The sequence below is a fragment of the Heloderma suspectum genome, chromosome 1 (assembly GCF_057233095.1).
Source record: "Heloderma suspectum isolate Gila_16-S chromosome 1, 16-S_ref, whole genome shotgun sequence".
NCBI lineage: Eukaryota > Metazoa > Chordata > Lepidosauria > Squamata > Helodermatidae > Heloderma > Heloderma suspectum.
In genome coordinates, this window is record NC_139458.1 from 174,168,268 (window position 1) to 174,194,971 (window position 26,704).

At 42.9% G+C, this 26,704-nt stretch overlaps 1 protein-coding gene across 1 annotated transcript in view; it reads right to left on the reverse strand.

The window, feature by feature from the left end:
- Positions 1-11,267: 11,267 nt before the first annotated feature.
- CACNB4 (calcium voltage-gated channel auxiliary subunit beta 4) overlaps positions 11,268-26,704 on the reverse strand; it is a 142,378-nt gene continuing 126,941 nt past the window's right edge. The window contains exons 13-14 of the mRNA XM_084810959.1: positions 15,005-15,190; positions 11,268-12,086 (exon numbers count right to left, since the gene is read on the reverse strand). Coding sequence (XP_084667085.1) covers positions 11,826-12,086; positions 15,005-15,190 — 447 coding nt within the window. The 3' untranslated portion in view covers positions 11,268-11,825. The remainder of the gene's footprint in view (positions 12,087-15,004; positions 15,191-26,704) is intronic.

Consider the following 26,704-nt stretch of genomic DNA (forward strand, 5'->3'; position numbering starts at 1 on the left):
CCAAAGGCAACAGCCCCCTGTTTTTGCTAAGTAAGAAGAAACAAAGTGATGGAATATCATACAGTCAGTTCTAAAAGGAACTTTCAAACCAGGGAAGTGCAGGGAGAGAAAAGCAAAATAACATGGAACAAAGGTTTACCATAGTGTAGTAGAAAATGCCCTAATTCAATACACTGCACATGTTTAAGAATCTCACTTGCTCAAATACGTCTGATTTAAAGGGGTTTTGTTGGTGTAAACCAGGGGTGTGGAACCTCTTTCAGCCCAACAGCCAAATTCCAATTTGGAGAAGCTTCGCATTCCAGTAGTGGGCAGGGCCAAAGGCAAAGCTTCCACTATAGGGTGGTATAAAAATGAAATAAATAAGGCGTGGAATATACTAAAAATACTCCAGATATCAGCATATTTAGCTTAACACCTTAGGAGAGGCATTTCAATCTTTTAGAATGGGGAGAAAATGTGCAAAAGCCAGGGAAGCCATCAAACAAACTGCAGTTGGGAGAAAGGCAGGGAAGGGGGTATGGCCATTTTAGGAACCCCTGAGGGTAAGATCGGGACTGCAGGAGGGCTGAATTTGGCCCTGAGCTTGAGATTCTGCACCCCTGGCATAAACCAGAAGCCAGGGATCAGATGCAGGCCAATTATATTGTGTCAAGAGGTAGGTAGCACAAATAGCAAGAGATAGAGCACTTGCTATGGAAATTACAATAGGTGTATGAGTGAAAAATGAAATAATTCTAGGTGAAACTCCCTGATGAGTTTCCTGGGCTTGTCTAGACCCATGGGTCATATTGTATTATGGATTTTAAGACAGACAACAATTAAACTCAAAGTGGAGTTTTACTGAGAAGGTTGTATAGGTCCAGTTATTCGGATGAGTTCTTTTTCTGCAGAGTTTATTTTAATAAACTGTGTGGATCTAAAACACTATCCAGTTCTTAAGTGTACATGCCATGAGAAAACTGTTTTAACTACACAAGTTGCAAAAGAAACTAACAATCAGTTCTTTAAAATACAATTTGGCAAAGTGATCGAGGCGGAGGGCAACAATCCATGTAACAAACTAGAGAACATTCAAATTATTAGAGCAGCGCCCCAATGGGTGTGAGTGTTCTGCTGGATCAAGAGAGCAACCAAAGCACTTCTGACCGGTTTCAAAAACTGTGTGTAGATGTACGCTAAGACAATCATAACAAGACAGTTTTTTTTTTCATAAAACAAATTATAGTCAACCTTCAAATGCCTTAAAACGGAGACAAAGAGACGCATTCTTAAACATTCTGAAATACCTGTATATAGACTGCACATAACGTTTTAGGAAGCTGATCAGTATAAGAGGCATAGTAATACTATGGTAATGACTTATATTAAGACTAGAAAACCATTCATGCAGTCCCAATCCTATACAGGTTTATGTGGAAATAAACCCTATTTCAATTGGGCTTATTCCAAAGTTAAGTGTGCATAGAATTGCAGCCATGGCCGTATTTATTCAGGTCTACACTAACTTTACAGGAAAAAAAAATGCGTAATAAAGGATGGGATGGTTGGGTAATGTTGTACAAGAACTAATGTAGGTTTTTAAAGTTTAAATAGGGTGAATCAGTAAGTGTGTCATTTTTAAATATAGTGCATTTTAAAAAGAGAAGGGAAAGAAGGCATTTTCCTGAACCGAAAATGTGATACTGTTACATACTCTGGGCTCCGTCCAGTCCACCATGTGGAAGCACCACACGAGGGCATTACAAGGAATGAGAAGTCTGTGTACATCTTCTCTATCTTTGACCAGCCCTCCCACCTCTGCTGGTCAGACCAAATGTAAGTGCTGGGCAAAGATATAGGAAATGTGGGATTTTCTGCACCCACAATAGACTAGATTAAGCCCAATGTAAACCTTTTCTTTTTGGTGTTTCTCCCTGCTATAAATACAAATAGAGATAACAATTATGGATTTTTATCTCTTGTCATTTCTTTTGTAGGCATTAGTAGAGTGTGAACTGGTTGCAGGCACCACCAAATCAAATTGAAGTTGGCACCATTCAAATATCATCTTACCAGACAACATACAGGAGGACTCTCCATTAAAAGGTAATTATCTTAAGACCAGTAAGTAATTTTGCCATTTAATTTAAGAATGAAGTTTTGTGGATTCTTAGTGTGGATCTTTTCCTTTTACTAGATTGTCAAAGAAGACTTTAAAAAGAAAGTTTCCAAAAGGCTTTAGAACTAATAATTTTCTTTCTGAAATGCTAAAAGCATAAACTTATTTATGAAGGCAAATATGTTGAGTGCTATTGTGGCTATCCACCATAAAATGCAAATATATTCAAGCAGTTAAATGCTCTGGTCAATAATACTACCAGAGTATAAAGATAAAAGAGCATTCTAGTCTAGATTTATAGATTTCAGTGCATTCATGGCAATTAACACTTTAATGAGGACATAAAAGGAACTTGTAAAACTTGTAAGAAATATTTTTTTCCTAATGCCTTCACTTTCATGCAGATGAGTATGCAGTACATATAATCAAGACATAAAAAGTATTGTAAAATGCTCCATTGGGTTATAGCATAAAATATAAGTAGAAATGGCATGTCATGCTGCCGGTCAGGGGCCCAGTACTGCAGCAGTCACTCAGGCCAAACTCACGGAAGCTGCAATGATATCCACATTTACTTGGTGTGTCCCAGTTACAATGTGTAATTAACTAGTGGAATTCACCACCACAGGATCTGTGGGTAGTGGCAGCGGCTACTAGACTGCATGGCCTTTTAAAGAGGATTAGACAAATTCATGGCGTACAAGTCTACGAATGGCTATTTGCCATGGTAATGAAATAGAACCTCTTCGGTGAGAGACAGTGTACCTCTGAATACTAGATGCTCCAGGAAGCCCATCGTCTTCATGCCCTATTTTGCTTGTTGAGTGTGACTGAACTCTGTTGGAAACAGAATGCTGGACTACATGGACCTTGGTCTGATCAAGAAAGGCAATTCTTGGGTAGGATCCAGTGCTGCCTGCTGCCAAAATGCTCACTTTTGGAACAGATGTAGCAGAAGGCAGCTCCACTGACCTGCCCCGTTCTGGAAATGAGCATTTCAGCTTATCTGAGGGGCTACTCTAGAAAGTGCTGGCTTTCTGTTGCACTAGTGGTTAGCCCCACAGGTGTACCCCACTCCATGTTTTCCTACACTGTTCCCTGCTTTAAGTATTCGAACAGCTGCTATCTGGTTGTTTCTCAGCACATTTTAAGACTGCCTTTTGGAAGGTGAAAACTCCAGTTTGCAGCCTCAGAATGATATTCTCCAGAAATGATATTCTCAGAGTTATATGCTCCTGAAACTCTACTTTGGGCTGCACAGAATATTGGATGAATTCAATTTCTAATCTAAAAGGGGGACAAACAAGAAAAGCATTTTGGTTAACTGGCCCCAAACACTGGACAAGCTAAAAATTCTTGTAAAACCTACCTACCAGAAAGTCAGGGGAACAAAATAGGAGGGAAAATTGGGGGGTTGATTTTCAGAAATTAGTTTTGACGTTTAAAAAGTGGGCACACCATCTTTTAAAGACCAGCCCTGCTAGATTTGTCTTTTTAAGAAATCATGATCACATTTTGGGTTGCAGGTCAGGTTTACTCAGTGGTGTAGTGGTGAATGCCAAAGTTCAGGTGTCAAAGCCATATCACTTGTAATATTGCAACAACAGTGAACATTCAGTTTAATGAAAAGTTCTAGAGAACTCAAAATCCTGCTCATCCTTTTGTGACATTTTGGTTGGTACTCATAAAAGTATTGCCTGACTGTAGATTTGGGAATTTTTCAAAAAAGGAAAAAAGGGCAATTTAACTCCTAGGTACTCTGCTAATGTAACCTACCTAATCAAGCCAAGAAGGGGGATATTTTTCATGCACTTACAACTCCGGGGACTAAGGAAAGAGCAACAGGATTACAGGGGACAGTAAGCCAGAAGTGGGGGTCCCCCAGAACTAGCTATGAAGATTTTGGGTATATTTGCAGACCAGAGGCCAACAATACCAAACTTGAGCACCTTTAAAAAGGTGAGAGGGTGGGGGAATTAAAAAAAAAAAAGACATGCCTGTCAATCATTGAAATGAAAGTTTTACCCTCTCCCAACCTTTCCTCCCAGTCCTCCCCAGCACCCCTTTTTTGGATATATCATAAGTAAGTAATATGGTAAGAGTTATTCTACTGCTGCTTGATTTAAACTGTAGCAGCATGGACCTCACCGTAACAAGCAACTTTCATCGAAATTTGGCTGGGCACTGAGCATGCTATGTGTGTACACACATGCTATTGCTGTGGCTGTGGCTGTAGCTGCTGCCTGGTTAGGCTATTTGGATTCAACATTTCTGTATGGCTATCAGGGTTGCCCCTGAGATGATACCTGGCCAGAGGCAGGCTACAGCCCTGCAAAGTGTTTCCAGATAGACTAATTTAGACAATTCTCCACAAATCTCTCTCTCTCTGTCTTCCTCTACTCAGCTTATTTGAAAGGACTCTTTCTCTGAGGAAAGCTTATTTCATTGGCATGCAGAGCATTGGCAAGTAGCGCTCCAAGAGAGGACATAATCATCCCTGTGATAAAAAATGTGGCAGTGCTCTATCCCTGCCTGTCCTCGCTCCTCTATACCACTTTTTTTTGTTTTTCTTTTCTTTTTTGAGAAACTTAGCAGTTCTCGGGATATAATACACAATCCATACAGATGTTCACCCTCTACTTTATCAGTTTTTTTCCCCTACTGACACCTTGTGAGAAATAGGTACAATTTGTGGCAAGTGCATCTACATTACTTATTGAGGTGTAGATTTTTCTAGCATGGGTAGCACTATTTATAGTAGTTGTTATGGACGGGGTATATTCCTTCATCCAAGAGGGATCAAGGTAATGGGGTGGGAGTGGCTTAGAACCAAAGAGACCTAGAAGAACGTAAGCAAAACTCACAAACCACCCTCCATACTTCAATTGTACAAATATTTCACAGAAATCCTATGTGCTAGATATTATTCAAGTTAGGATAAATTTAAGTCAGCTAATACTTTGCTCTGGATTGACATTCTGGATTGAAATTCTTCCCCTGGTTTAAAAGATGATGAGCAGTGTTGAAATTTAGATGTTGGCCACTTTTATGTTTACGTTCAGCATGATAAACATGACCAGAATTTGACAAAATGACAACATATTGGCCTAGTTCAGATGAACATAACCTTGGCTTCATAAACTGAGACAGGCACAAGCTTTTTTCCTGCATTTGAAGCTGGTTTAAGATCCTGGCTTATTCTCAACTTGTAACCACGATTTCCCAGCTTGGATGAAAAGGGAAACTATAGTTAATTGGAGACTCCTGGATTTAATTGCCGTGCACCACAAAAGGGGGAGAGAATAGGTTATATGTGCCCAAAATGCCTCATTCCTTACCTGGGCTCTCGGACGCATGCTGGCAGCTGTCTTCTTGTTCTAGGGAGTCACCATTGTGACTCCTTGTATTTCTGGAAATAGATTCTGCACAAATGGCAGTCATCAAGCATGCTACATTAATCCAGAAATGGAATACTCCCTGGAATAAGAACATAGCTGCTGGCACACACCCCGAGGGTCCAGGTAAGGAGCCCGGGGGCTGGGCAGCAGTGGCACTGGGCTTCCGGATCACACCAAAGCGACCTAACCCACTTCATGCCCCCTCCGCCTCACCTCGGAAGCAAGACGAGACATGTTCTCAAGTCTGATAGGATTTCCCGAGGAAACAACTTTGATAGGATTTGGAATAAAATTAGTAAGACCTTAGAACTAGAATTATGGGAACTAGTCACCATTCCCAACCCTCTAGCAATACCATATCCACCACCACACACCAAATAACAAAATTCCCAACCTTCTAGCAATACCATATCCACCACCACACACCAAATAACAAAATCTTCTGAGAAACTGAACTTTGGCCGAGTGGCAGATCCTCATTGTACTGAGTGGCAAGTTCTAGCATGACAGTGCATTCCTGCAGACAGCACATGTAATTTAGTGGATTGTATGTTGCAGTTTTACTGGAGAGATCTGGGTATGGATCCCTACTTGACAATGGGGCATTCTGAGTAAGAAAATTATTTTCTCCCAGCCTAATTAACTGCTAAATTGCAATGGACACATATATGTTAAATAACATAATACTCAAAATAACTGTATTTTGTTCTTAAGATGGACATTTCAGAGGATGTATTTGCTAGGGGTATAGCTTCCTCATGGGGTAAGGTCGCAGAAATACTGTAAAGCTGGGTATTTCCCTTAAAGGCCTTAGTGGTCTTAGCAGTATCACTAATATTTTCTTGGTTGTCTCTTATCTTTTCCTATATATTAAAATAGGTACCGTTCAAACACACACACACAATTCAACACCCACATATTTCCTTTGGTGTGTGCACACACACACACACCCTATTTGAAAGCCATCTGTTTCAATAATTCCCACTCAGGATCCACATTATGATTATCCATTCAGTGGAGACTGATGTTATGGTAAAGCATGTAACCAAAAACTGAACTGGTTCAGTCAGCACCAAGTTAATAGATATGAGCTGAGCACAGATACCTCAGGTGCTAGATGTCAGCCTTTGCTGCCATCCTAATATTCAACAGGGAAAAAATTATTTTCATACATCCTCCAAATATGCTGCATTTAATTCCAATATTAACTTGTTCTATTAAGTCCAAGGAGAAGGTCTTGCCTTCCAGAATGGCACTATGTGGATGTTACAAGAGCCCTCAGTTTCCTCAGGGTTCTAGAAAGTCTAAATCTTGTCCATATCTGCTGGACAATAGTCTTTGAGTTCTGGGGTTTCTGTGGCTACTTGGATGGGAGACTTTAATTTGACTTATTTGTCCCAGGATCATTTCCCACTGAAAGGCATTACAGTTCATTCCTTGAAAGGTTCTGCACCTTCCACAGAATATAGGAACTTGCCTTCAGTTGAATTAGCAGATAAGGCAGACATTGCTGACCTGCCCATACAGTATTGCATCAATACATTTGCCTTCTCTGTCGCAGCCTTTGGTAGAAGAGTCTTCTGAAAGGTGTCTAGAATATGACAGAATGTAATCCCACCCTGGGGCTGTACTACTTTTCTACATCCCAAACATATGGACTGCCCAACACTGGAACCACTGGAGAAAGGAAAGTTTGAACTATAAATTTCCATTCTCAGAGGTTCCAGGATGGGACAGTTCCCACCCATAAAAAAGAGAGAGATTAAGAGAAAGTGAAAATCTGAACATGACAATCAGTAGCCTCTGGTTTGATCTTTTTGGATGTTTGAATCATCAGCATCCAATTTAGACATTCTGGGTCCAGCAGGATCTTCTCATGTTTCCCTTTCTTTAATGTGTACCAATTAGAGCACCTAATGGTTTTCTTGTGTTTTTTATATATACTTTTCACTTGTTAGGGCTAAGGGGCTTTCTTCCAGGCTTTGGGCTTGGTCTGGGAGCAGAAGAGAAGCCCCTCCCCTAGGATCATTTGTTACTGGAGCCCTGTCTGCCAATCAGGAGGAAGTGCTTCCCAAATATATAGACTGCCCCACCCTGGGACCCCTGAGAATGGAAATTTATGGTAAGTTCAAATTTGTCTTTTTTAGATAATATGCCATGTGATGGATCTGTGCTATTTCACAGGTTCAATTCATACATTAAAATGTCACAACCATCTTGGTAACTGTGGTTTCCACAGATACACTACCAACATAGAAGTGGGTAGTATGAGACCGATATAAATAGCACTTCCAAACATTCCAGCTAAGCTACAAGCCATGTGCTGTACCACAGGTGAAATCAGCCATAGTAGTTAATCACAGTTTTTATACTCCTTCTTATCAGAGTGCATACTATTGTATCAGTAAATGAGCTTGTATTTGGCAAGCAGTGTAGATACACGTTCCTGGCTGCTACGGAAAACCTGACCCATCCTCCCAAGATCGATGCAAGAGCATGAAGGTCAATGAATTCCCATAGCCAACATTGTGTCCCATATGTGAGTTGTGCGGGAGTACTGGCCTCCATTATGAAGTATCATGTCCAGAGTTTGGATGGTCAGATGTAAAAATGCCCTGTTTTAGACTTTCCTAGTAACCAGGGTGTCTTGAGTAACGTGTATACCAAATTTCAGTCTTCTAAATCATAGGGCAGAATCCGACAGGGTGCGTCCCTGCCAATCCTCTTGCACCCTGCAGATTGTTAAGCAAGCGGTGGGCTCTGCCGATTCTGTTGCACGAGCGGGACCCACTGCTTGCGCAGCAGAGATGTAATATTTCGCAGAGGAAGTCCCCATGAGCAGAAACACTCATTTCTGGATCAGGACAGGTCGGCAGAGCTCCCTTACGCGAGCTTCACTGACCTGCCCTGTTCCAGAAATGAGCGTTTTTGCTTGTTTCCGGTTGTTCCTGGAAGTGCCATATCTTCTGTTCCGCAAGTGGCGAGCACCGCTAGCGGATGGGAATTGACAGGGCACAGGAGACGCGCCCTGTTGGATTCTGCCCATATGTAAGTAACAATTTTTAAAGTACTACGAGTGATCAAGTCAGGCCCAAGCATCTTTATTTATATTACACAAACTAGCAAATGAAGCTAGTATATGCATGTTTGCTTGTGTGTTTGTGTTCCTTGCTGACATTAGCAGTGCTCCCTCTTTCAAATCCAAGCCTGAAGGCCAATAGCACTTCCACAACTCAGCATACCACACCATGTGCGGTCTGACATGCTCTTTGCTAAAAAGCAGGTCTCTGTTATGAAGTAAACGTCATGCCCTACATTCTGATAGGTAAATATGAAAATGTCAATTTCTAGTCATCTGAGATCTTGGATTATGTATATACTTTTTGGGGGTGCAGTTCTAGTTCCCCCATTTGTAGGGAGATGTGTGTAAATGTCTTCCTTTCAGACATAGCTTAAATCATGTGGGGGTATACTTAAACTCCCCAATTTTAGGGAGATGTGTAAAAACGTTGCATGCAGACTTTTTTCTAACAATCAGGGTATCTTGAGCTACACATATACCAAATTTGAGGGCTGTAGCTCATCAGGAAGAACCTTAAAAGTTTTGATATAGTCCTAAGTGAGCGAGATCCAGGTTGTTGTTTTTAGAACACCCCCACACAGCTACCTTAGAAATGTAATAATCCAGTCTGGCAATGCACGTCATTTTATATTTAGGTGCCTCTGAAGAACCGTCCCTAGTGGTAAAGTATAATCTTGTAAATTATTTCAGTTTAGTCCAATAAACTTAACTACAAATCAACAAAAATTACCCAATCCTTCCCAACTTACTGGTTTTTCTTGATCTAGGTGTTCTTGATCTAGGTATTTCCTATATCAAAGTATATATAGTTATTTATATATAGGTATTTATATATTTCTTCTTGATATAGGTATTTTGTACTTTTCTCCTGCAGCAATTCCCCTCCACTTCATGGATTTTTTGCTTATTTATTATTTTATTTTAGAGTTTGCATATGTCTACTTTTTCTTCTCTAGCACTGCGGTGCACATTTCCCCTACTTTTAAAAAAAAGGGGGGGGGGCTCAACATCTATCCCCTCAAGCAGCCTCCCTAACATGGAAATGGGATTTCTAGCATTGTATTGAATCTACAGGTATTACACTCAGGATAATACATCCTATTTTAAATTGCCTGGAAAAGCCCTAAAAGTTCTTCTTGTTTTGCTTTGTTTTCAGTATTCCATACTGCTGCTTTCTAATTGTTATTTTTAAATTGTTGAAAGCTTTAGGGAAAATAAACATTATCAATGCCATATTAAAAAATATCCAAAATCATGGAGCATATTACATGATGCTGTGATTTTCAGACAGTCACAGATCTGGCATTCCTTTGCCAGCCAAGGAGCTCCAAAGCACATGAGTGATGCATCTTGGAGCTCCAAGATGCATCACTCATGTGTGCTTTGGAGCTTCTGCATGTGTGGGTTTCCCTATTCACTTCAGAAGGTGAAGGAGGCCTGTCGGTGCAAAGGTCTGTGTGTGCAGAGCTGCTTTTGACACTGAAGTGAGTGAGGATACCCACATAAGCAGGAGTTCTGTATATTCACCACAGTACAAAAGGGATTCGGATCAGGGTGGAAAACCATAAGACATGACTTCCATGTATACTGTTCTGATGTATTTTTGTTGTACGTGAGAGGTGATGCATTCTGACAAGAAAAATATTTCATCATACTTTATAACAGAATAAAGAAAACAGTTATCATGCTCCAGGCATTGATGGGAAAGCAAGCACTCAGACCCTAGGAGGCACTCTCACTAAAATACCACTCTTGTAGTGCTTCAGTTGGCTGGAATATTTCCCCTGCCAAGTCCATCAAGTAGTGCTTTTTTCTTGTGCAACACATTCATGCTACCATGACCTTTTGATAAATTACTGTGTAATAAGCTCTTTGGTAGGAGTAATGATGATACAATGCTTCTTCAGGAGATATTAATCACAGGATTAAGCCCTAGTTATGAAAGCATCTTTGAAAAAATGAGTGCAAGGCCAATTTCTCTTTGACAAAATAGAACATTAAAATGGGTATGAGCCGTGTGGCTGATAAGTATTATTAATAGTGCTTACCATTGTTAGTGAAAGAAAGAATAATGTTATTTTCAAACTTTTGCAAATCTAGTTGAACTGGAATCTCTGGAATCTTCCTGCTGCTAGAGTGAAGACAAAAGCTCTGTTCACACTTTCAAAACCCATTCGTGAGTACACGGAGCGGGGGGGTGATATCCAGTGGAAGGTGTGCACAGGGTTAAATTGTGTGTGCAATCAGGGATTCTGAGCGCACAGAAGAGCTTTCATACATGAAATTGTATGCACGTACAGCATGGTTCACACCTTCTGCGGAACATGTGAAAGTTGAGGAGTAGCGCCAGTGGGCATAGTCCCACCCATACCCCCCTGCCCATGAGTTCTGAAGGTGTGACTAGTGATGGACAAGCATGTTTTCAAGGCAGAGAATGTGTGTTCACTTCCACCACTTTAAAAAAATGTGTCTGTCTCCGCTCCAATTTCATTTCAAGTTGCTGAAATAGTTTTTTCATTTGCTAATGATAATATAAAACTATCAACACAATGCAGTTTTGCCGCAACATATATGCTGGGAAGAAAAAAAAAACATTGATATTTAAACTGGAAAGTGTCTGACTGCTCCATTCATTCATTTTTTGGCACTATTGACTGCTTACGTTTGGTTAGTCTGAAATAAATACATTAAAATTATTTATTCTAACCATAGCTGTATCTATATATAAATTCACCTCCCAGTAGATAAGTACTATAGCTTTTATTTTTGCTTATGATTTTGTAATTTTCTTCTTCATTTTAATTTTTTTTAACTGACTGCAACATGCTCAGCTTGACTTTCCAGTCAATTTCTCCCAAATTCCAACAGGAATTGGTTTATAAATTGGTTCCAACTGGAACTGGTCATTTGGAATTTCCAGTGCAGGAAATTATTTTATATGCGTCTCAACAGGTATCCTAAGTTACAAATTGATGTGTCTAATCATATCTAATGAAGAGGAAAGATACTGTTTGAAATTAAATGCTACACTGGAAAGAAAACACACCTAAGAGACTGAGCAAACTCATTTCTTCCTAAAGGGCATAATCTATATGTTTTGCCCCATTTATAGCATTAAATGGCAGCAGCCTGTAAGCATAGTAAAACCATGCCCCATCTGCCAAATCAAGATGATTAGTTTGGCCTAGCTATGTTATGGCAAGTTGGCAAATAATGAATACCATTTTCCCCTAGGTCCTTGTATTCAAAGCCTATGCCGGGAATCATGGCTATATCCTCCAGGGGATCCTCGGTTCCTATGGGGTTTGTATGAGTCCTGGTATGAGTCGGAGTACTCTTCTTCCACAAGTGGGTAATGATCTCGGCTGTGTTGGGAACTGGAAGACAATCGGTTCCTGCTCTTCCGAGCCCTTTCATTGTGGTAGTTTTCATCAGAGGTCATTAGACTTCGCCGTTCAATTGGAGAGTTCTCAGTAGAATGGTTGCTATGCCTCATACGTTGGCTCTAAAAATAGCAAACAATTTAAGCATTAAAAAGGGAGGACAAATAATTTCATTTTGCCCCTTTTGAATAAGTTGTGATCTTGTTCTGAGGGCCTTCCGAATCCATATGCTGCCATCATTCATTTAAAAGACATTTGTCTTCTATTTAGTATAGTTAGGAACACAGTCTGGTTTCAAAGCTGATGTGAGAAAACAACGGAGTGCGATGTGTTTCTGTATTACATTATTTTAAAATATTTGGCAGTGAGAAAGACTTCTCAACAGAAGGTTCAGGATTCAGGTTCCGGCTGCATTGCCTAGTGGGGAATTTTAAGACATGTATTTTTAGCCTGTCATCTTTTAGAAATTTAGAATAAGACCTCCCCCAAATGGACCTCTTACAATATTCTTCCATTGCTGACAATTCCAAATTAATCTGCTTTTCTCCCATCGTCTTAAAGATTATTGTAAATGTTTTATTTGTATCCTTTCCTTGTAGCTGCTAAATACAACTTACACTTCCTCCACTTGCAACTCTTGTCTTATTCTTTACTGGATGTATCAATAATTTTCTATCACAGAGGTAGATTTATTATGCAGTAGCTTCATTATCTCTCAACTCGTCAAATGAAATTTAAGGTAATCAAATGGAGACCAACATATGGAATGTTTCTCCCTATTTTGCTCTCTATACTGGATCTCAATGGGTGGAAGAGCTAAGAAAAGAAAAGCCCTCTTTACTGTTATTTTTGTAGTCACTGCATCTGTCTGTAGAAGCTCATAGACATACTGCAGGCAAATTCAGAAGAAAATAGTCAGACTCAAGAACTGCTGGTATAAAACCAAAGGGATAACTTCAGACAAAAGGATAAAATCAGGGCCATGTGAGAGGTATGTACATGATTACAACCATTCAATAGAATGGAAGTTATACCAGTTCAACTGGTAGGAAACTTGTTTAAATATGTAGGACACACCCACCCTTATACTGGGCTGCCCAGACGTCAATCTCAGCCTCTCACTTTCATACCCACTATGGCAACTTACCCTGATAATTACTTCGAAGACATTCAGATAAGGCTCCTGGAGTGTGTCAGATCATCATTTACAATGCCTGTAGGTGGCCCAGTATCTAAAACAAAGTGGGTCCTTAACTATGGCCTTTATAAGTAATACAGTCTCAACAGAACTCTATCAGTGGTCAGTACAAGAGGTCTCAGTCCAAGACATCTTAACTTGAGTTAACGCTGTATGAAAGCAGACTTTGTAAGCTGGCCAGAACCTGACGTTCATCACTTGTGACAACAGATCAGCAATGAATGGAAACATTGGGGTGGCGGGGAATTCCATGTGTATATATAAAGTTGTCTAGATGCATTTGCTCTGCCCATATCCTTTTGGCTTTGCATAGGGTCAAAGTTCAAGGAGAGGGGCATGCCAACACAAACTGAAAAATGAATTTTTCACATAAAAATAAGCATGTGTCCACGGAACTCAAATTGTTGCTTACACAGTTAACCAGTCACTAAGCAGAAACAATACCATGTGATGAAGCTGGCCTAACAAAATCAAACATACATCTGAAATTTAAATATCCGCTTCTGCATACATGCAGTGAAGAAAAAACAACAGTGCACTTTAATAGTGGATGAGTGGATTAAGGGGGGAAAAAGGATCTCCTGCAATTTTTTTTTATCAGGAGATTGAGTTCTGGGGTATGTTACTAATTTGCTTAGCTCTCCAGTTGACATACAGTGGAAAGTGTACACGTATCAAAAGCCACACAGACGTGCCGAGCTTTTTGGTGAAATTGATCTGTGCACTCTAGATCTTGCACTTACAAACATACAGAACTTGTAGCGAAAAGACATTTTTTTCCAAACCTAGTAAAACACGTACTTCTCATTAAGGACTATTTACATGCCACGTTTGAAGTTTCAAAGGCCAGCCGTTTTTGAGCTATCCCTGTGGAAAAAAATGGTCAGAATCTTTTTATAATGGGAATAATATTTTATTCAGCATTAAAAAAAATCAGAACAGATGAACGAATTTTGCCAAAGTGTTACCTCTGGGAAGAAACTGGGCAAATTGGAAAGGAGGGAATTAGCATGATATTATGACTTTTGTGAACTGGTCAACATGTGAAAAATCGATGAAAAATTATTTGGCAAGCCTAACTACAGCAGTACTTAGTGGCATATATTTCTCACACACTTATCTTCTAAGAGCATCCTGTGCGGCAGGTTTTCCATCGTGAAAAGGTAAGATGTGTTTATGTTCTATTCCCCTCAATCTATGCATAATAATATTAACATTTATAGATATGTATATTAAAGCAAAACTATCCTTTATACGACGTCCACTGAATTATTTATTTATTTATTTATTTATTTACATGGTGACTAAGGCTAGTTCTCACATGTCTGTACATTACTTGTTGGCTGTAGGATCATGATGATTTCTGTTTGGGAATGAGCCATCCCAGATTAATCACCAAACAGAACATCCATATTACTTGAACACGATTTTGTACATGCAGCCGAGAGTTCTCAAGTGTTGAGACATCAGGGCTGCGACCCATGCGCATTTACTTGGGAGTAAATCCCACCGAACCCAATGGGACTAATTTCTAATAACCGTGCATATAATTCAACCATAAGCGATAGCCTTTGCCAGTGAAGCATACATTTGCTAGTAGGTATACTGAAAATACAGACTGAACACATTCCAAAGCCTTGTGGGGCTGTAATGTATATGTGGAAGAGTGTGCATGGATGGAATTTCTATACTTTTCAATACTGTGGAATATTTTACATACATTAGTGGAAATCTCACTTTTAAGAGAAAATGGGGCACGTGTTGTACTGACTGATTGCTACGAAGATTTGCTCTGATCTACATCATATGTTCTGTACCAATGACTAAAGCATAGGTTCATACCTGTAATCCAGAGATTGCAGTAGGGTAAGGGGATAGTGCAGTGGAGCCTAGGTTTCTTCCAAGCAAAGGTGTCATGGGGGTGCTACTGGTAGTGTGTGTGGCACGCCAGTAGGCCTCAAGATATTCTGCCAAGTGTTCACATGCATCTTCAAGCTGATTTTCATCCAGAATAACGTCAAACATTTCCTGTTCAGAAGAGAGTTGAAAGCAACTAGGAAACAGAGATCTTTGTGTAATGCTGCGTCAGCTCTTGACAGTCTTCACTTATTCATTCATGCCTGCTTTCTGTCTCCTCTCCCACTAAAAAGTATCTTCCCCACAACATTTTTATAGCCTCAGAGATTTTCCCATCAGCGTGTCACATTGCCCAGCATTCTCCCCAAAGCCCCTTCCTCTTTCCCAAATATTCAAACAGTTGAAGATAACTATTCACAGAACAAATGTTATGACAGTCTAGCTGTGTTTATCTTTGAAAAAAGAAGGCTGAGAAGAGATAAGACTGCAGTTGGAAATAATTGCACGTAATGCTAAACCATAATTTAGTGTTACATGCATGAACAGAAAGGAACCTGTGTGAATTGCCAAGTCCCTACCTCCCCTCTCCTACATGTCTTGCTTGGGGGGGGGAATAAATGAGGCTTCCATTTAGCTTTAGTAGATTCCTGTGAGTGTTTTTATATGTGAATCAGGACTTACGGTTTAAATGAAACTCTAGTTTGTTCAACAAGTCAGAAAAACAATCCAGGCTTTGAGGTTGCTTTAGCAAATGGCTGCATATTGTCACCCTGCTTATTTAACTTATATGCAGAGTACATCATGAGAAATGCCGGGTTGGATGAATCAGAGGTTGGAATTAAGATTGCTGGGAGAATTATCAACAACCTCCGATATGCAGATGATACCACCCTAATGGCAGAAAGTGAAGAGGATCTAAAGAGCCTCTTGTTGAGGGTGAAAGAGGAGAGTGCAAAAGCTGGTTTGAAACTCAACATTAAAAAAACTAAGATCATGGCATCTGGCCCTATCACTTCCTGGCATATAGAAGGGGAAGAAATGGAAGCAGTGACAGATTTTACTTTCTTGGGCTCCAAGATCACCGCAGACGGTGACTGTAGCCATGAAATTAAAAGACGCTTGCTCCTTGGGAGGAAAGCTATGGCAAACCTAGACAGCATAGTAAGGAGCAGAGACATCACCTTGCCAACAAAGGTCCATCTAATCAAAGCTATGGTTTTCCCAGTAGTAATGTATGGCTGTGAGAGCTGGACTATAAGGAAGGCTGGGCGCCGAAGAATTGATGCTTTCGAACTGTGGTGCTGGAGAAGACTCTTACGAGTCCCCTGGACTGCAAGGAGGTCAAATCAGTCCATCCTAAAGGAAATCAACCCTGAGTGCTCATTGGAAGGACAGATCCTGAAGCTGAAGCTCAAATATTTTGGCCACCTAATGCGAAGAGAAAACTCTCTGGAAAAGACCCTGATGCTGGGAAAGACTGAAGGCAAAAGGAGAAGGGGACGGCAGAGGATGAGATGGCTAGATAGCATCACCGATGCAATGAATATGAACCTGAGCACACTCGGGGAGAGTGCGCAGGATAGGAAGGCCTGGCATGCTATGGTCCATGGGGTCACGAAGAGTCGGACACGACTGAACAACAACAACAACAAAGAGTTTCTTTTAAACCCCATTTCCTGGTTCCTATGTAACAGCAAGCCGGGAAACTGCTCAAGTGAAACCGAAGCCTGGTTCATTCCTCCAGCCAGTTTTTGTATGATCTCTTTTCTTCTTCTGCCCATAACACTAAATCCTGGCTTAGCATTATATGCAAACTCTCCCTTTAATGTCTGTGGGGGGACCAGCCTTATTTAGGTTGAAGAGGACTGGTATGAAGGGTATATACAGTAGACAATGCTAAATGCAGACTGGTGATCAAAAAAGAGCTTATAATTAGTACAGTTATAAAATTCTGGAATTATTTGCCTAGAACAGCAGAGTCATCATTTCATTTTTCAGTAGCATGTGTGTTGTGGGGGTGGAGGGAGCAGGAAGAAATAAGATGCTCAGCAAGGTTTAAAGTAGGGTGGACACATGAAAATGAGGATAGAGCTCCTGTGCCTTTAATAGGTGTAAAAGAAGAAATTTTACCCTAGTTTAAAGGCTCGTCATGAGCTTGATGTCTGATGGAGTTCATGTTTGCAGTGGGTCCTCACCAAACGAGAATTTGAAATTCTTGTTTTCTAATGCAAGTCTAGAAATGGACTGATCTTTGGGAGCAACATAGTACTACTTGGGTTGTTCAAGCAAACAGTAGCAGCAAACAAGAATTTAGAACAGAACATTTCTATTCCATTTAATGCAGAGAAAATTTCTTTCTAGACATAGCTGTTTGACCTAAGGATCATATGCAGCTGTTTAAACACTCACAGCTGTGGATTAAGCAGCTATACCTTATGCGTGGCCTACCTGTTCAGATTGCAATATTTTATTTTATTTATTTATTTCATTTCTATACCGCCCAATAGCCGAAGCTCTCTGGGCGGTTCACAAAAATTAAAACCAAGCAGCACACAATAAAACAATTTAAAATATATAGAACATTAAAACCACAATATAACAATACAACCACAATAAAACCTAGCAGCAGTGCAGGAGTTTAAAATACAGATTTAAAACAGCAAAGCTAAAAATTTAGAAAGCTAAAATGCTAAAATGCCTGGGAAAATAAAAAGGACTTCCCCTGGCGCCGAAAGGAATACAATGTAGGTGCCAGGTGAACCTCACTAGGGAGCTCATTCCACAGCTGGGGTGCCACAGCAGAAAAAGCCCTCCTCCTAGTAGCCACCCGCCTCACTTCCTTTGGCAGGGGCTCACGGAGAAGGGCCGCTGACGATGACCTTAAGGTCCAGGCAGGCACATATGGGAGGAGGCGATCCTTCAGGTAACCTGGCCCCAAGCCGTTAAGGGGTTTAGAATGTTAACACCAGCACTTTGAATCGGGCCCGGAAATGGACTGGCAGCCAGTGCAGCTGGAAAAGTACTGACGTAATATGAGCTCGCAGGCCAGTCCCTGTTAACAATCTTGCTGCCCTATTTTGGACCAGCTGAAGTTTCCAGACCGTTTTCAAAGGCAGCTCCACGTATAACGCATTGCAGTAATCCAGACGAGAAGTTATCAGAGCATGGATCACTGTAGCTAGGCTACCTCTGTCCAGATAAGGGCGTAGTTGGTATACCAGCCTAAGCTGATGAAAAGTGCTCCATGCCACTGAGTTCACCTGTGCCTCAAGTGACAGTTCTGGATCCAAGAGCACCCCCAAACTACGAACCTGATCTTTTACGGGGAGTGCAACCCCCTCCAGAACAGGTTGAATATCACCTAGCCGGGCAGACGAACCACCCACTAACAGTACCTCCATCTTGTCTGGATTGAGTTTCAGTTTATTGGCCCTCATCCAGTCCATTACTGTGCCCAGGCACTGATTCAGAACAGCCACTGCCTCACCTGGTTTTGATGAGAAAGAGAGGTAGAGCTTGGTGTCATCTGCATATTGATAGCACCTCAGCCCACACCTCCGGATAACCTCCCCCAGCAGTTTCATGTAGATGTTAAACAGCATGGGGGATAAAATAGAGCCCTGTGGAACCCCATGGCACAATTGCCATGGCACAGAGCAATAATCCCCCAGCACCACCTTCTGGAATCGGCCATCCAAGTAGGAGCGGAACCACTGTAGTGCAGTGCCTCCAACTCCTAACCCAGACAACCTATCCAGAAGGATACCATGGTAGATGGTATTGAAAGCCACTGAGAGGTCCAGGAGAATCAACAGGGTCGTGCTCCCCCTGTCCCTCTCCCGGCAGAGGTCATCCCACAGGGCGACCAAGGCAGTTTCCGTTCCAAAACCAGGCCTGAAGCCCAATTGAAATGGATCTAGATAATCCGTTTCATTCAACAGTGCCTGGAGCTGTCCTACAACCACCCACTCAAGCACCTTGCCCAGGAAGGGGATGTTGGCCACTGGCCTATAATTGTTTAAATCCTCTGGGTCCAGGTTAGGCTTTTTCAGGAGTGGTCTAATTACCGCCTCTTTTAAAGCGGCAGGCACCACTCCCTCTCTCAAGGAGGAATTTACAACCTCCTGGACCCAGCCAGACATCCTCTCCTTGTTTGATTTAATAAGCCATGAAGGGCAAGGGTCAAGCACACAAGTGGTCGATCGGACTTGGCCAAGCACCTTGTCCGCATCCTCAGGCCTCAGTAACTGAAACTCATCCAATAAAACTGGACCAGACGGTGCTCTGAACGCCTCTACCAATGGAACTGCATTAATGGTGGTGTCCAATTCATGACGAATCTGATCGACTTTATCTTCAAAGTGCCGTGCAAACTCGTCACAGCGTGCTACCGAGGGTTTCACCGTCTCTCTCCCTGGCCCAGAATGTAACAGGCCGCGAACCACTTGGAAAATCTCTGCTGGACGACAATGAGAAGATGCAATCACTGCCTTGTTGTGGCGAAGGGGCTTGCGTAACTCAGTGAAGCCATAAGCTATGCCGTGCAGGGCCACCCAAGACGGACAGGTCATGGCAGAGAGTTCTGACAAAATGTGGTCCACTGGAGAAGGAAATGGCAACCCACTCCAGTATTCTTGCCAAGAAAACCCCATGGAACGTATCACAAGGCTAAAAGATATGACGCCGGAAGATGAGCCCCTCAGGTCGGAAGGTGTCCAATATGCTACTGGGGAAGAGCAGAGGGTATTTCCAAGTAGCGCCAGAAAGAGTGAAGCGGCTGGGCCAAACCCGAAAGGACACTCAGCTGTGGATGTGTCTGGTGGTGAAAAGAAAATCCGATGCTGTAAAGAACAATATTGTTTAGGAACCTGGAATGTAAGATCAATGAATCAAGGTAAGCTGGAGGTGGTCAAACATGAGATGGCAAGATTGAACATCGACATCTTGGGAATCAGCGAACTCAAATGGACAGGCATGGGCGAATTTAATTCAGGTGACCATCATATCTACTATTGTGGGCAAGAATCCCTTAGAAGAAATGGAGTAGCACTCATCGTCAACAAAAGGGTGGGAAAAGCAGTACTGGGGTACAATCTTAAAAATGATAGAATGATCTCAGTACGAATCCAAGGCAAACCATTCAACATCACAGTAATTCAAGTCTATGCCCCAACCACTGAGGCCGAAGAAGCTGAGGTTGATCGGTTCTATGAAGACCTACAACACCTTCTAGAACTAACACCAAAAAAAGATGTCCTCTTCATCATAGGGGATTGGAATGCTAAAGTAGGAAGTCAAGAAATCACCGGGATAACAGGCAGGCATGGCCTTGGTGTACAAAATGAAGCAGGACAAAAGCTAATAGAGTTTTGCCAAGAGAACACGCTGATCATAGCAAACACTCTTTTCCAACAGCACAAGAGGCGACTCTACACATGGACGTCACCAGATGGTCAATATCGAAATCAGATTGATTATGTCCTTTGCAGCCAAAGATGGAGAAGCTCCATACAGTCAGTAAAAACAAGACCTGGAGCTGACTGTGGCTCAGATCATGAGCTGCTTCTTGCAAAATTTCGGCTTAAATTGAAGAACGTAGGGAAAACCACTAAACCGTTCAGGTATGACCTAAATCATATCCCTGATGAATATACAGTGGAGGTGAGGAATAGATTTCAGGGATTAGACCTGATAGACAGAGTGCCTGAGGAACTATGGACGGAGGTCCGTAACATTGTTCAGGAGGCAGCAACGAAATCCATCCCAAAGAAAAAGAAATGCAAGAAAGCCAAGTGGCTGTCTGATGAGGCTTTACAAGTAGCTGAGGAAAGAAGGGAAGCGAAAAGCAAGGGAGAAAGGGGAAGACATACCCAACTGAATGCAGAGTTCCAGAGAATAGCAAGGAGAGACAAGAAGGCCTTCTTAAATGAACAATGCAAAGAAATCGAGGAAAACAACAGAATGGGAAAGACTAGAGATCTCTTCAAGAAAATGGGAGATCTCAAGGGAACGTTTTGTGCAAAGACGGGCATGATAAAGGACAAAGAAGGCAGGGACCTAACAGAAGCAGTTGAGATTAAGAAGAGGTGGCAAGAATACACAGAAGAACTATACAGGAAAGATCTGAATGTCCCTGATAGCCATGATAGTGCACTCACTGAACTTGAGCCGGACATCCTCGAGAGTGAAGTCAAGTGGGCCTTAGGAAGCATTAGTAACAACAAAGCTAGCGGAGATGACAGTATTCCAGCTGAGCTATTTAAAATCCTAAAAGATGATGCTGTTAAAGTGCTGCATTCAATATGCCAACAAATCTGGAACACTCAACAGTGGCCACAAGACTGGAAAAGGTCAGTTTACATTCCAATTCCAAAGAAGGGCAACGCCAAAGAGTGTTCAAACTACCGCACCATTGCGCTCATTTCACATGCCAGCAAGGTGATGCTCAAAATCCTACAAGCTAGGCTTCAGCAGTATGCGAACCGAGAACTACCGGAAGTACAAGCTGGGTTTAGAAGAGGCAGAGGAACTAGAGATCAAATCGCCAACATTCGCTGCATCATGGAGAAAGCAAGAGAATTCCAGAAAAACGTCTATTTCTGCTTCATTGACTACGCTAAAGCCTTTGATTGTGTGGATCACAACAAATTGTGGCAAATTCTTAAAGTGATGGGAGTACCAGACCACCTTACCTGTCTCCTGAGAAACCTGTACGAGGGTCAAGAAGCAACAGTAAGAACCAGACATGGAACAACCGATTGGTTCAAAATTGGGAAAGGAGTATGACAAGGCTGCATATTGTCACCCTGCTTATTTAACTTATATGCAGAGTACATCATGAGAAATGCTGGGTTGGATGAATCAGAGGTCGGAATTAAGATTGCTGGGAGAATTATCAACAACCTCCGATATGCAGACGATACCACCCTAATGGCAGAAAGCAAAGAGGATCTAAAGAGCCTCTTGTTGAGGGTGAAAGAGGAGAGTGCAAAAGCTGGTTTGAAACTCAACATTAAAAAAACGAAGATCATGGCATCTGGCCCCATCACTTCCTGGCATATAGAAGGGGAAGAAATGGAAGCAGTGACAGATTTTACTTTCTTGGGCTCCAAGATCACCGCAGACGGTGACTGTAGCCATGAAATTAAAAGACGCTTGCTCCTTGGGAGGAAAGCTATGGCCAACCTAGACAGCATAGTAAGAAGCAGAGACATCACCTTGCCGACAAAGGTCCGTCTAATCAAAGCTATGGTTTTCCCAGTAGTAATGTATGGCTGTGAGAGCTGGACTATAAGGAAGGCTGAGCGCCGAAGAATTGATGCTTTCGAACTGTGGTGCTGGAGAAGACTCTTACGAGTCCCCTGGACTGCAAGGAGGTCAAATCAGTCCATCCTAAAGGAAATCAACCCTGAGTGCTCATTGGAAGGACAGATACTGAAGCTGAAGCTCCAATATTTTGGCCACCTAATGCGAAGAGAAAACTCCCTGGAAAAGACCCTGATGCTGGGAAAGACTGAAGGCAAAAGGAGAAGGGGACGGCAGAGGATGAGATGGCTAGATAGCATCACGGATGCAATGAATATGAACTTGAGCACGCTCCGGGAGAGAGCGCAGGACAGGAAGGCCTGGCGTGCTATGGTCCATGGGGTCACGAAGAGTCGGACACGACTGAACGACTGAACAACAACAACAACAATGCTGGTGGAAAAGAACTGTCTCTTTTCCACCCTCACCGCCACCGAGTAGGCTCGATAGTGGGCTCTTACCTGTGTTCGGTCAGACTCAGCACGAGTTTTCCTCCACCTGTGTTCTCCCCTCTTGCTTCATTGCCCTCAGCTCAGGTGTATACCAAGGAACTGGCTGGGCTCTGCTCAGAGGGAGAGGGCGCTTGGGCGCGATCGTGTCAACCACCCGAGTCATCTCTGCATTCCACAGAGCGACCTGGGCTTCGACAGGAGCACCAGCCATACCAGCAGGAAAGTCCCCCAGAGCCCTCTGGAATCCATCAGAATCCATTAATCTCCGGGGGCAGACCATTTTAATAGGTCCCCCACCCTTGCAGAGGGGGAAGGCTCTAAACCTCAGCAGGAAGTGATCTGACCATGACAAAGGGACAGATGTTAATTCCTCCACTTTCAGATCACCATCCTCCTGCCCAGTTGAGAAAACCAGATCAAGCGTGTGTCCTTTTATATGCGTTAGGCCGATGACATGTTGGGACAGCCCCATGGTTGTCATGGCGGCCATGAAGTCCTGAGCCGCCCCAGATACAGCGGCTTCGGCATGGAAGTTGAGATCCCCCAGGACCATCATCCTAGGGGTCCTCAACACCAAGTCTGAGACCACCTCTGTCAGCTCAGGCAGGGAGTCTGATGGGCAGTGGGGTGGGCGGTACACCAACAGAATCCCTAGTCTGTCCCGGGTACCCAACACAAGGTACAGACACTCAAGATCTGCACTCGAATGAGCAGGAAGCCTGGAGAGGGAGATTGAATTCCTATAGACCACGGCAACCCTCCCTCCCTGACCCTCGAGTCGGTGTTGATGCTGCACTGAGTACCTAGGAGGGCACAGCTGGGAGAGAGTGACCCCTCCCAGTTCCCCCACCCAGGTCTCAGTAATTCATGCCAGGTCAGCCCCCTCATCCACAATCAAATCATGGATGAAGGAGATTTTATTTACCTCCCCCTGCCCGTGACCACAGTTATAGTGGCACCTCCCCGACCCCCTGAGTTGCCCAATAGTCCTCCCAGGCACATATTAAAATGTTAGGGTATAAAATGTTCAACAGTATAAAATATAAAAGAGATAAAAAAGAACAGCAGCTAAGAAGGAGCAGATAAAGTCCATGTTTGCCCCTTTCTCCCTCGTCTTTAAAGCTGCTGCCCTCTGCTGCTGCTATTTGCTGCTGGTATCTGTGGCTGCTGGTGTCTCTGGAGAGGCAGGTGGATGGGTCTTCAGGTCCTGTTCTACGCGACTCCAAGTGCGACACTAAGTGCGCACTTAGCGTCGCACTTGGCACGACGCCGAGGCACTGCCTCTGGCAGCCCCGCCTTAAGTACCTGTTGGCGGGGGCAGAAGCAGGCTCAGGATCCACCCGGTGCAGCTGCTGGCTGGTCCTCCTTCCCCCAGGCTCCTTCATTCATTGATTCAGAATATGAATCAGCAAGGCTCTCAAGTGTTTCATTTTACTGACAGCATACGTGCAGCCCAAATACCATTGCTTCAAACTTACTGACATTTGCATGCCACACAAAGAATAGATGTATTGTACAACACCAAAGGAATGCCAGACACCCAGCTCCTGTGACTTGCTAGCTTCCAAAAAGGGAAGCATGCACTGCAGCCAGCATTTTCACTGTGCATTCCAATATTACAAGTAGTTTGGTGCTGTACATTAATTGCCAACCACCTCAAAAATTACATGGGTACAAGAAGCAATTCAAAGCCCATTTTTCCTTTTTGAAAGTAGAGCTTCCCTCAAAGATCTGCAAATATGGTCTTCTGAGTAACTTTTCAGCATTGTTTTTTCACCTATTTTACTTTCCCTCTCAGGTGTCCTCAGTTTGGGGCTCATGGAATATCTGCATGTGCATTTAGATGCTTTTTTCTCTCAGTGGATCCTACTCTGCTTAGGGATAGTGCTTAAGCAAGCACCCCATATACATGCAGCAGGTCTGTGCAATTCTGCCTGAAGGTTCTGAAGCTGCTCAATCAACCTGCATTCGAAATCCCATGGGGTTGGATTCAGGATCTGCCTTCTGCGAGAGGAAGGGCTCCACTCGTGGAAGATCCCTCTGCCTGATTTTGGGGGATTCCACTCCCTGCCACACACACCACAGCTCACCCCATTCAGTAGAGTCTCCTGCCTTACTGTGTAGCATTTCAGGGGGTTGGATCGGTTGCCGTAGGAAGGAGGGGCCAGTACAGTTGGTCCAGCTTAAATATGGATCCAACCTATGGTGTATTGCTCTGGCAAACTAAATATGAATTATAATAAGTCAATTTGAGGAGCAAATGGTTAAAGATATAAAAATAGCATACATTTCTTTAGAGCTGAAACAATGGGCCTGTTCACACGTAATGACAACCCATTAGTTTAAAAACCAGGTGTGCTGCTTCCCATGCGCCTGCCTCTTTTGCTTTATCGCACAACTCACAATCAGTTCCTTCATAGCTTGTGCAGTATTATGTACAAACCTGGACCGCTGGGTTCTTTAGCCCCTCAACAACCCAGCAGTCTGGGTCTGCACATCATGCTCCACAACTTACGAAGGAGCCGATCATGGTTGTGTGGATTAGTACAAACATGCATTTGCAAACAGTAACAAAATTCTTGTACATCCCTAAAAAAAATCTGATTCTGTCAATGAGCAGACAAAAGACACTTGACAATGGAATGAAAGATGCCTGACATTCCGCAAAACACAGATCGAGCAGATTTAACAAAATCCTTACATCCCTACTAGGGATGGCGGAGAATTTCTCCACGAATCTCTGGGAGGCCGAATGCGTTGGCATTCGGCCCCCCAAAATTGGTGGGGAAATTCTCCGCCTCCCTGCCCCCCCCCCCAGGATGGGACTTACCTCATGCGAATGTCCTTCTCAGCGGCGGGTCCCGGCGGCGTTTCGGCGGGGGTGGCGGCTGGTCTTCCGACTGGCTGCCGCCACCGCCATTACAAAGTAAAGTAAAAAAAAAAAAAAGTGATAGGCTATATAACGATTTACGTAGCCTATCACGGCTAGATTTTCAAAGTCAGCCGTGATAGGCTACGTATATTGTTACGTAACCTATCACAGCTGACTTTGGGGGGGAAAAAAACGCGTATGCAAATGGCGGTGTCCATGGGCGCCATTTGTGTATGCACTTTTTTTTTTTTCTTCAAAGTCAGCCGTGATAGGCTACGTAACGATATATGTAGCCTATCATGGCTGACTTTGAAAATCTAGCTGTGATAGGCTACGTAAATCGTTACGTAGCCTATCATGTTTTTTTTCTTTTCAATTTACTTTTTTTATTTCGCGGCCGGGGAGACGGGGCGCTCCCCCCCGGCCTGAATTTCGGCAGCGAGGGATGGGGCGCCTCCCCCCCGGCCTGAATTTCAGCTGGGAGGGGCGGGGCGCCTCACCCCCGCCAAGAATTTCGGGGGGAGAACCGGAGCGCCTCCCCCCCACCGCAAGGCAAGCTGCGGGACCAGGTAAGGGACTTTCGTCCATCCTTATCCTCCCCAAAAGTTTAAAAACTGATCTGCAAGTCTGCAGAAGCTGCACAAATCGGAAAACGTCGGTCTGCTGTGGAATCCTCAGGTTGGAGTCACAGAATTCAAAACTCCTTTGAATCTGTTAACGGATTTCTCCGACATCCCTAGTTGTGCAGTAAATGCGGAATAGGCAGGCAACAGGTTGCTGTTACATGCGAACCAGATCAATGAGCATCTATGGAGTTTTCTAGAGCTTTCACAATAAGAATGTTTTGGAGCACATTTAAATGCTTCCCTTGTTACCTGGCAGCCACTGAAACTGCAGATTTATGTCCAGCCCTCTCCCCATAACTTTAGGCATACCTGTGTTGTGATACTGTGTGCTTCGCCATGGTCCATCCCAAACAGGCACTGTGTGATGTTAGGAGAAGGGCAGGATAAATATGTAATAAATCATGCCAGTAATAATAATTTTACTGTATGT